This window comes from Stomoxys calcitrans, chromosome 4 (assembly GCF_963082655.1).
Source record: "Stomoxys calcitrans chromosome 4, idStoCalc2.1, whole genome shotgun sequence".
Lineage (NCBI taxonomy): Eukaryota > Metazoa > Arthropoda > Insecta > Diptera > Muscidae > Stomoxys > Stomoxys calcitrans.
The window spans coordinates 175289317-175301695 of record NC_081555.1 but is presented as its reverse complement, the minus strand read 5'-3'; the positions used below and the strand labels follow the sequence as shown (position 1 = coordinate 175301695).

At 36.8% G+C, this 12379-nt stretch overlaps 1 protein-coding gene across 2 annotated transcripts in view; it reads left to right on the top strand.

The window, feature by feature from the left end:
* Positions 1 to 12379, top strand: part of LOC106085674 (box A-binding factor) — a 393172-nt gene that overhangs the window by 326849 nt on the left and 53944 nt on the right. For both annotated transcript variants that reach the window (XM_059366513.1, XM_059366511.1), the window contains exon 3: positions 2635 to 2743. In XM_059366513.1, coding sequence (XP_059222496.1) covers positions 2635 to 2743 — 109 coding nt within the window. The remainder of the gene's footprint in view (positions 1 to 2634; positions 2744 to 12379) is intronic.

Here is a 12379-nt window from a genome sequence, read left to right as displayed (position 1 = left end):
TGCACTGTTTGGTGTGGTTTGTACGCTGGTGGAATCATTGGACCGTATTTTTTCAAAGATGCTGTTGGACGCAACGTTACGGTGAATGAACACATTTCGAACCGAACACTGATTTTGGTACTAAAATTCAATGATTTGCAAGCGTTGCTCGTTAGTAAGTCTATTCATGATGAAATGTCAAAGCATACTGAGCATCTTTCTCTTTGACACCATGTCTGAAATCCCACGTGATCTGTCAAATACTAATGCATGAAAATCCTAACCTCAAAAAAATCACCCTTTATAAGGACACAACTTCTAGCCGATTTGCGCGAAATTAGGTATGAAATTAGATTTTACCTATGTGATAGCCTCTGCTAAATTTCGTCAAAATCGGGTGAGACTCTCTCATATAAATATGCCAACCGACGGATGGACTCTCATGTTAAAAACCGAAACCTCGATTTGATTTGAAACCATGGTTTCTTATATCAATTTTCTTCGAAATCGTCGTATATTCCGATTTCGATAAACGACTTAAAAGTTCACCTACCCTAGTCCACACCAATTCTTAGTTTTGAGGGTGATAAATCTCTTCCCAGGATTACATTTGCAGCTATCGTTGAGTCGTTTTGCCTGAATGCCTTGACAGTTGGCATTCGCTTGATCACACCCCAACTTCATCTTCCTCAAATTACATATTTTGATGAGATTTTATATGCTTTATATAAAACTTTTGAAATTTTTTAAACTTAAAATTGAATTATCTAGAATTGGTTCGAAGAAGTCTTTGAAAATGTGTATTTTTCTCATCAATTTACTCTGAGTGTAGCCAGCTATTGACAACTCCTAGCAATGTTGTACATCCAATACTCGTATTTGACAGAGTTGGCCAAAAAGGTGTCTTTTCTAGATTTTTGCCACTAAGTGGGTTAGTAGTTTCATATTGTTTATGTTTTATTGTGTGTGTTTTGTTGGATGCTTGTTCTTGCATTTTAGTCATGTTCATGGCGATGACGATAATGACAATGATGACGACAATAACAATGATGACGACTTGTCTTTGTACATCCACATACTACATACATATATAAGTCATTGCTACTACTCCTTTATTGTTGTTGTTTTTTTGCCCTGTTATGTTTTTTGCTCAATTCATTTTAGTGGGCTACTTGTAGTGTGTAAAGTCTCAACACACTCGTTCGGCAATTGCCAAATACAGACGAATTACACCAGAAACCCCAAAAAGAAAAACTCTCAACACAGCACACACACAGACACACACACACATAGAATAAAGAAGAAGCAAGCGGAGCGCAGTGTTGTTTCATTTTTTTTGTGCTATAATGTGGCCCAATGAAATGAAAAACAACGCGAACTATACAACCATAAAACCCAACCAAATTTGTAGTTGAGTATCATGCCCCAAAACTCGTGCTGCGTCTTCTTCTCTCCATTGCCTCCTGCTGCTTCTCCACCCCTCCATTACCATTTGGTTGATGCATTTGTCTTGACTTGTACCTGACTTGCATACTGATGATGACAACACAGCATAGCATTGCCATTCTGTCGCAGTTTTTAGGTATTTCTCTGCATGAACAGCCCTGGTGTTAATGAGTGTTCTCAATTTTCTAATGGTATCGCATGTGGTCCCTGTAATTCATTGCACTTTTGTCACTTTGTGTGAAGTTTCAAAAGCCACACTGAACTAAATCGTATCACAGGTGTCATGTTCATTGAAATTTGTATCTATGGTGGATACATTCGCCTTGATTGATTGCTACATGTGAGTGTGTTTGGCATAAATAATTCTCTGTGTGTGCTTAAAAGAGAAATGGTTACCCTCAATTGTCAAATGTCAATGGAGAATTTTGACACCACTTATAACATTTGACATAATTATGTTACAAAATACAATGTAAATGGTAGATACCCAGCCGGTATTTTATGTAGCGCTTACAACATTTGGGAAGATATTAATAAGAAAGTTGTAATTCGGGGAGATGTGACAAGTTCATAGAATGACTTTTTCAAATATATATGAGCTATATAAATCAAGTTGCTGACCAGTATGGACTGTACTTGTCATGGCTGTTAAAAGTCTTAGAAAAAAACCCACCTCCAACATTTCCGGCAAATCAAGAAATAATTACGCCAGCCAGAGGCTCAGAAAGTCGAATTGGAAGATCATATAAACCGATCTTCCAATTTGACTTTCTGCTATACCAGTTTATAAACCGATTTAGACCATACTTGGAAGTCCTATCTAAACTGCATGTGTAAAATTTCAGAAAATTTGGATAAGAATTGTTTCAGAAGTCAAAACAGGAGATCGGTTCGAAATGTCATGACAATCAAGATTATGTTCAATACTTTATGGGGTCTTACTGGAATATTTCGAGGTGTTACAAATGTTATGATGAAATTAGCATACCCCATCCTATGGTAAAAATCAGAATAATTTATAATGGTTTTTTGTTAGTAAATGCTTGCATAAATTGGTGTGTGATGAATTGAAATTGAATTGGGCAACTATTGCGCCATAAGCGCACCTAAATAATAATTTTACAATTGAAATGTCTATTGAATTTTTCTTATTTTCCTTATACACATTAACATTGTTCTCATTGGATTTTTTTGTTCTTATATTTGCAGATAAACTTACGTTTAATATTAGTGAGCGGCAAAACAAAAGAATTCCTATTTAATCCAACAGATTCAGCTGGTGATATTGCACAAACAGTATTCGATAATTGGCCTGAAGGTAAGCTTATTTTTAATTACTATAAAAGTTTGAAAAATAAACAAAAATAATGAACAATTTGAAAAACAACAACTTTGGTCAAAAAACGACGACGAAATTTGTTAGTTTTCCTGCAACAATTTATGTGGAATTCATCAACTGAAAGTACAAATATGTTGTTGAAAGGCACTCGCCTTGCAAGCCAACATATAACAACAACAACAATATTATTCAAAAACAAAACAAAAAGCCATTTTACCAACCCCGCCACACATGTGCTTGCTTTGCTACTCCGCTTCAGGTGTGGTTGGTTGGTGGTTAGTTTTATTTTATTTCTTCTGCTTGCGTGGCTTATTCTTGTTCGTTTACTGCTGCTCTCCGGTTTTCCTCGGTCATCCTCTCTACTTTTAGCTATAAAAACAAATATTAATAATTTTGCCGCCGTGGAGGATTGAAGTCACACGTTTGATAGTCTTGAACGCATCCTCTACCCCACTTGTGCGATTGTGCAAAAAAGTGTAGCATTTTTTCGACATGCTGCACTGAAATCGAAATTTTGTGTTCATTTGTCCAAAAAAAATGTAACCCCAGCACAGGGCGTAGAGTTCGTTTGTATTGGTGTTACCTACAGAGAAAGGAACAAGTAAAAAGGTGTTAAGTTCGGCAGGGCCGAACTTTGAATACCCACCACCTCGGGTATATATGTAAACCACCTTTCATCAAAATTCGGTGAAAATTGCATACCTTTTGTCCCACGGCAGTTATATCAAAATATGTTCCGATTTGGCCAAGTACATATACGGCACGGATGTCGAAAAGCCTAACATAAGTCACTGTGTCAAATTTTAGTGAAATTGGATTATAAATGCGCCTTACATGGAGCCTTTAAATCGAGATATCGGTCTACACGGCAGCTATATCCAAATCTGGACCGATTTGGGCCAAGTTGCAGACAAATGGCGAAGAGCCTAACACAAATCACTGTCCCAAATTTCGGCGAAATCGGACAATAAATGCCCCTATTATGGGCCCAAAACCTTAAATAGAGAGATCGGTCTATATGGCAGCTATTCAAATCTGGACCGATCGTAGGGCCTAGCGCAACTCACTGTTCCACATTTCAGCAAAATCGGATAGTAAATGTGGCTTTAATGGGCCTAAGACCCTAAATCGGAGGATCGGTCTATATGTCAGCTATATCCAAATCTGAACCGATCTGGGTCAAATTGACATAGGATGTCGAAATTTCATCAAAATCGGATAATAAGTGTGGATTTTATGGGCCTAAGACCCTTAATCGGAGGATCGGTATATATGGCAGCTATGTTCAAATCTGAACCGATCTGGGCCAAATTAACGAAGGAGGTTGAAAGGCCTAACACAACTCAATGTCCCAAATTTCAGCGAAATCCGATAACATATGTGGCTTTTATAGGCCTTAGACCCTAAATCGGAGGATCGGTCTATATGGCAGCTGTATCCAAATCTGGGCCGATCCGAACCAAATTGACGAAGGATGTCGAAGGGCCTAACACAACTCACTGTCCCAAATTTCAGCAAAATCGGATAATAAATGTGGCTTTTATGGGACTAAGACCCTAAATCAGCGGATCAGTCTATATGGGGGCTATATCAAGATATAGTCCGATATAGCCCATCTTCGAACTTAACCAGCTTATGGACAAAAAAAGAATCAGTGTAAAGTTTCAGCTCAATATCTCTATTTGTAAAGACTGTAGCGTGATTTCAACAGACTGACGGACAGACGGACAAACGGACGGACATGTCTAGATCGTCTTAGATTTTTACGCTGATCAAGAATATATATACTTTATAGGGTCGGAAATGGATATTTCGATGTGTTGCAAATAGAATGACAAAAAGAATATACCCCCATCCTTCGGTGGTGGGTATAAAAATGTGGCATTTCTTACACCGTGCCAAGTCTCAGTGCAGAATGTCGCACTTAAAATCGTTGGCTTTTATTTAAGCAAATTTTATTTGAACCAAAGAAGACAAAATTTGTTGAATATTTGGACCAACATAGGGGAGTGGTATTGAAAACAAATAAGGATTTTGTAAGTAGCACGGAATTCCTAACAAATCTGTTAACAAATTACTAAATTATCTAAATCTGAACTGATTTCTATGAAATTCACCAAAAACGTCGAGCCTCATAAAAGAACGCCTCGTGCCAGATTTCGTGAGAATCGCTTTACAAATGACGATATAATTGCAATTTTAGTCCAAATCGGAACTATATATAAATCTGAGTCGATTTTTTCCAATTTCGATAGGCTTCGTCTCTAGGCCCAAGAAAATGCTCGTGCCAAATTTGAAAACAATCAGATGAAAATTGCGACCTGTAGTTTGTACACCAATTAACATGGACAGACAGACGGACATAGCTAAATCGAACCAGTAAGTGATTCTGAGTTAATCGGTACTTATGAAAGGATCTATCTCTCTTCCTTCTGGGTGTTACAAACAAATTCACTAAGTTATACAATAATACCTTGTACCACAGTAGTAGTGTAGGGTATAAAAATGGAAAAGTGACCACGTTTTATTTAGCTAACGGCATATTAAATGGATTTCTGGAAAGTTCTTCATTCGAAGAAGAGTATGCAATAACCGTATTATTTGGTCGAAATTACTACATATGGACATATGAACATGTTCAATTAAAAATGCAAAAAGTGTAACACTATGAGACATTTACAAAATTTTGTCCTGAATTTGTGCAAAATTAGTGTTTTTTTTTAGAATCGAAATCACCATAAGAGTTATTTTTTTCTGTGTACCAATCATGCGGCTCCAGTTTGATTAAAATCTTTAATAAAGCGTGCAAATTAGTGCTATCATATTCTCCCCAAGGAATAAAATATAATTTGTAACGATTTTTCTTCGTTTAATGTCATACACCCTTATAATTTCAGCTAAATGTCACTTTTGACAATACAAAACGACTGAATTACAGCTCTCCTTAGCCATCATACAAACAACCCTCTTTAGTACCGTTAAACTTAAACAGAATCAAAATATAATTTATTCTCTTTCTCATTGAGAGAGTGAGAGAGGTAGGGAAACATCATAAGCTTTGATGTTAACATTCCCTAGTTGTGTTTTTTTTTTCATTATTGTTTGATTGTTGTTGTTTTTTCGTTTGTTCTTGTGTTGTTAAACAACAACAATCAAGTGAAAGGAGATTTTTTAACGCATCCATCACCATTGAAAATAGTTACAGCCTGGCGCACGCACCGAAAGACAAATAGTTCATCATTATGGATGCCGGGCACAGCGACACGTATACGCAATGGCGGCATACCAATGACACCTGCATATAAAACCCACAAAGCGAGTTTAAAACGAAAACTTCCTAGCACACCTTTGTTGTGTGTACGCTTTTTGTCTCTTTTTCTCTTTGTGCCCCTTCTACAAAGGGTTAGTATGAGTGAGTTTTTTTGCGTTGTAAATTGAGGTTATACAAAAATTTACAACACTGGTAATTGCAGTACAAAAATGTGTGTTAATGCCACCACAACACACCAAATGTCAGAGAAATGGAGAATAACCTATCATATACACTCACTGCCAGGCTAACTGTTGTATACATAACAGAGTGACCGACAGACGATGGTAGACGAACTTTGTGATACCTACATGGCCGTACTCGTCATTATGGTCATTCCCTGTTATATTTCGTTTATGTGCTTGCATGACAACGTATACGTGAGTGCGTGTGTGTGTGTTAGTATATTTGCTTACTACACTTTTATCCTGCTGCAGGTCTGGTAAAAGGCTTTAATGGCTTTGTACTTCAATATCGTTTCCTTTGTGTTCTGTTTGTTTGCTTTCTTGCCCTTTCTGCCGCTTGGGTCCTTCTTTCTCCCCTGTTTCCACCCAAGCATCATTCACCTTCTACATTGCAAAAACTCAAATCGATTGATATGCTTGTATACGCCTGAGTCTTTGTATGCATGTGCTCTCGTATGGTTGCCCGCAGTAAAATAATGGTTTGTTAACACTTTTCAACCGTGTTTTACGGTTTCGCAAATCGCCTGTAATTAGAGTGATAAAAAACGGTATTCAAAGCTTTTCGCATTCGGGTTTTTTTATGAACAACCATTTTTGAGGAAGATTTAATCAAAATTTTCAAAGGAAAACTCATCAACCTTTACAAAATTTAACTTCAGCAAAAAAAAAATTCGTCTAATTTGGTTTCATACAGTCGGACCTCGATTATCCGGCAAACCTCAATTATCCGGGATAGAAAAGATATCTTTGGTTTTTTTCGATTAACTCGATTATCCGTGATTAGCTCTATTATACGGGAGTATAAGCACATTTTATAATTTCAAATTTTGCCCATAAACATTCCCTTAAAGAGCAGGGGTAAACTTCTCACATATCAATAAGGGCCGTGTGGTTCAAGATTAAGCTCAATGATAAGGGACTTTTTAAGGCCGAGTCCTAACGGCATACCGCAGTGCCATAGCTCTTTTGAGAGAAGTTTTTAACATGGCTGCTATATCATAAATACCGCCAGCATTAGTCAACATTTTCTGATCTTTTCGGAGGTCTTCGGTCCCGAGTATTCGAAAAATCGAGGTCCGACTGTAATTTTTTTTTTAATTCAATGAACTTTTTTAATTAAAATCTCTTTGGAATGTCATTTTCAGAATTTCCTTGTATTATATTATTAACGAAATTTAAATAAAAACTTAATATTTAATAATAAAAATTCCAGGCGAAAACGTCCACTATAGAGACACTTATGAACTTATGTTCATCTTTGATACGATGTGACAAAAGTCCAATGAGTTAAAGCGACCACATTTAGTACCGTTAGAAAATTGGCAACACTCATTAACGCCAGGGCTGTTATATAGAGAAATAACAACACTAAGATAGATCGGCAACACTATGTTGATGGCATCATCAGTATATTCATAAGGCATGTTCAAGACAGTACAAATGTATCAACCAAATACCACTAAACTCACCAACAGGCATTGGAAAGGAGAAGGAGCTGCTCAAGAAAAAAGAGTTTTTGGGTAATGATATCCAATTAAAAGTTTTGCTATTGTGCAGAAAGGTAGTTTACAATGTTTTTCTATTTATGGACCAAAATTTTATCTTTTTGGAAATGTGGTTTATGAATTTCCTTAAATTCGATTTTCAAAGAAAATCTATTTAAAAAGATGGAATTTAAAAACAAAAATTCGAGACAAAAATATCCACCATAGAAGCAAATTTAAATGAAAACAAGAAGTCAAGTCCCCAGATCGGTTTATATGACAGCTATATCAGGTAATAAACCGATTTGAAGCATACTTGGCACAGTTGTTGGATATCATAACAAAATACTTCGTGCAAAATTTCATTAAAATTGGATAAGAATTGCGCCCTCTAATGGCTCAAGAAGTCAAGATTTAAGATCGGTTTATGTGGCAGCTATATCAGGTTAATAACCGATTTCAACCATACTTAGCACAGTTGTTGGAAGTCGTAGCGTAACACGTCGTGCAAAATTTCATTTTAATCGGATAAGAATTGCGCCCTTTAGAGGCTGAAGAAGTCAAGACCCAAGATCGGTTTATAAGGCAGCTATATCAGGCTATTGACCTATTTCAATCATACTTAGCGCAGTTGTTGGAAGTCATAGCGAAACACGTCCTGCAAAATTTCAATCCAATCGGATAAGAATTGCGCCCTCTAGAGGCTAAAGAAGTCAAGACCCAAGATCGGTTTATAAGGCAGCTATATCAAGTTATTGACCTATTTCAATCATACTTAGCACAGTTGTTGGAAGTCATAGCGAAACTCGTCCTGCGAAATTTCAATCAAATCGGATAAGAATTGCGCCCTCTAGAGGCTCAAGCAGTCAAGCCCCAAGATCGGATTATATGGCAGCTATATGAAAACATGGACCGATATGACCCATTTACAAACCCAACCAACCTACACTAATAAGAAGTATTTGTGCAAAATTTCAAGCGGCTAGCTTTACTCCTTCGAAAGTTAGCGTGATGAGACGGAGCATATGTCATTGCCCGGCTTTCGCAGTTAAAAGACACCGGTATTTAGATGGGGACACAATACCAGATATGAACCAACTTAGGGGAGTGGTATGGAAAACAATTAAGGATTTTGTAAGTAGCACGGAATTCCTGACTTTTCATTTTCTTTTTTCAAGGTTACTTTTTAGTTTTTTTCTGGCTTAGGTGTATGTTTATAGTGGCATGGGGCTGATTAACATCCGCACCCTCTTTTCATCCTAACCTAATCTAACCTTACCTATGCCAATATTCACAAAACTTAATGCAGCTTTAAAGTAGGTTTATTTGACATATATCCTTCATAGATCTGTCAAATGAATCTACTTTAAAGCTTCATTAAGTTTTGTGTATATGGGCATTAGGAAATGACAATGGAAAGGATGAAGACCAAGAAGCACATGAAGAGCAGGTTGTGGAGTATGATAACGACAAAGTTGATTTGGTTTTATACAAAAGTTATACGAAAAAGTAGTTCCTGCTGGCCGCCGTAGTGTATATATTAGCACTTCCAACCTTGACGCTGAACGCTTGGGTTCAAATCCTAGCAAGAACATCAAAAAAATTTTTCAGCGTAAAACTTCTCTGTTAAGTTGGCTGCATCCCACTCCGTTTGCACAATTGTAGTTTGCATTGTTTTTATACCCTCTACCATAGGATGCGGGTATACTAATTTCGTCATTCTGTATGTAACTCCTCGAAATATTCGTCTAAGACCCCATAAAGTATATATATATATTCTTGATCGTCATGACATTTTAAGTGGAACTAGCCATGTCCGTCCGTCCGTCCGTTCGTCCGTCTGTCTGTCGAAAACATGCTAACTTTCGAAGGAGTAAAGCTAGCCGCTTGAAATTTTGCACAAATACTTCTTATTAGCGTAGGTTGGTTGGATTTGCAAATAAGCTATATCTGTCCACGTTTTGATATAGCTGTCATATAAACCGATCTGGGATCTTGACTTCTTGAGCCGCTAGAGGGCACAATTCTAATCCGATTTGGTTGAAATTTTGCATGAGGTGTTTTGTTATAACTTCCAACAACTGTGCTAAGAATAGTTGAAATCGGTTCATAGCCTGATATAGCTGCCATATAAACCGATCAGGGGTCTTGACTTCTTGAGCCACTAGAGGACGCAATTATTATCCGATTTGGCTGAAATATTGCATGACCTGTTTTGTTATGACTTATAACAACTGTATTAAGAATGGTTCAAATCGGTCCATAACCTGATATAGCTGTCATATAAACCGATCTGGGTTCTTGACTTATTGAGCCACTAGAGGACGCAATTATTATCCGATTTGGCTGAAATTTTGCATGAGGTGTTTTGTTACAACTTTCAACAACTGTGCTAAGAATAGTTCAAATCGGTCCATAACCTGATATAGCTGCCATATAAACCGATATGGGATCTTGACTTCTTGAGCCTCTAAAGGGCGCAAGTATTATCCAATTTGGCTGAAATTTTGTACAACGGCTTCTCTCATGCTTTGCCTAAAAAGAGACACCGTGGCAAGAGCTCGACAAATGCGATCCTTGGTGGAGGGTATATAAGGTTCGGCCCGGCCGAACTTAGCGAACCGCGCTGGTAATCTGAGCACACTACCAACTCGGCTACCGGCACGAGCTGGTAGATATATTCCCTTAAATTTAATTTTCATACGACTTTTTTTACGGAAAACTTTATCGAAGTTTGATTGTAATCAATTTTCAATATGGAGTCTCAATCTAAAATTGAAATATATATAGAAATATACTGTTAAACCTAGAATATTTTTTTAGTATGGTCAAAAGTTGATTTACATTTAGAATTTCCCAATCAAACAAATCGGTTAATGAAAAATTCGGCTAAACGGTTAGCCTAGTGTAACCAACTTTTCGTGATTGCGACCCCACCCACAACCAACTAACACAACCGTGCAGCTTTTATAGAGCATACATCGAATGAATGCGTCCGCACAAGGTTTTTGAAATTTAAAGTAAAAACCCAATTGTTTGCGAACAAAACGATTGCGCTAAGCTCTAAAGCCGATGTGTGTCTGTGTGAACGCGACTTTGGTTTTACACATTGCATGACCTCAGGCAATAAATTTCCTATTGGGAGAGAGTTAACTTAAGAGAGAGGGAACAACAAAGCATAGAATCAAACTCAGTCACACACGTAAACATATATATGTTTCTAATGTATGTATGTATGTATATGCTAGCCTACATGTAAACACTTTTTTGCATTTCTTTTTATTCTTCGTGCTAATTTGTTATTGCAACCAACCCTTGCACTACCCTTTTTAGCTTAGGACATAAGTTTTGCCGTGATTTAAGTGTCAGACAGGGTTTAACGATGATAATCCTTCTAACAGACACTAAATGACCTACCTTGAACTGTTTGAGCAACTTGAAGTGGAAAAATAAGACATAAGCAATTATTCAAAAGAGGAGAACTTTAAAGCCCCCATGTGTGGCATGATATGCAAACTCTATACATTCACACATACATACCCAGCAACATTTTTGCTTTAAAATATGTTGAAAAAATTTTGTTCTTGGGTATCTGCATGTACTTCAAAACCAAATGTTGTTTAATATTTTTAATGGTATGAAATCGGTTAAAAATTAAAATTAAATAATATATCTTATCCAATTCTTATCCATTATTCTTTGTTTGCCTAAAAAGAGATACCGCACAAAGACCTGGTCGCCGTAGTGCATATGTTAGCACGCACGTCCACCTTTGACGCTGAACGTCTGGGTTCAAATCCTGGCAAGAACATCAGAAAAAGTGGCAAGAATATCAGAAAAGTGTTTTTATGACGAGTCCGAACTTCGTGCCGCATAGCAACACCACTTGGTAAAGAAGTTTCAACATGGCTGGATACCTTACAAATGTAGCCATCCATAGTAAGGGGATAACCACCACCGCTGAACATTTTTTTTTGATGTTCACGCTGGAACCCAGGCGTTCGGCATCATAGGCAGACATGCCAACCTCTGCGCCACGCGGGCCACCAAAGATAAGCAAACTTAATTTAAAGAAGAACAATTTCCAATTTTTTAAGGTAAAGCTTCCTTTGATCAAAGATAGTTTCCTTGATCTTAAGGATATTTTATTTTAATGGTAGGTTAATAGATCCTTGAAGATCAAAATATCGTTAAAAGTTAGAAAATTGACCTTGGGACAAGAAAACAGTGTACCTTAGTTAAAGAGAAAAAATAGCCTCACAAATAGCAGCGACTCTAAATTTTCAAGATTTTTTAAGTTAAGATGTTAAGTTTAAAAAAAGAAATTTCCAAAAAATAATAATTAGAAAGTCACGTGTAAAGTAAAATAAGAATCAATCAGCGATCGAAATCTGAAACGGATGGTTGTGTCCGTTAGTAAATAGGAAATTGAATTTAGAGGTAACATCTCTATTTTAAAGTATTGCTACTTTGACTTGATTTCATTGGTAAAATCCTACGATTGAGGAAAAATCTAAAATTTTCATTCAACTTTTTTTTCTGTGTGGCTTTCGTTGTTTTTTTCTGTCCCACATCGTTGCTAAATTCCCATCCTATGGAAAAGTTTTCAAAACACAACAACCAATCATACATTAAG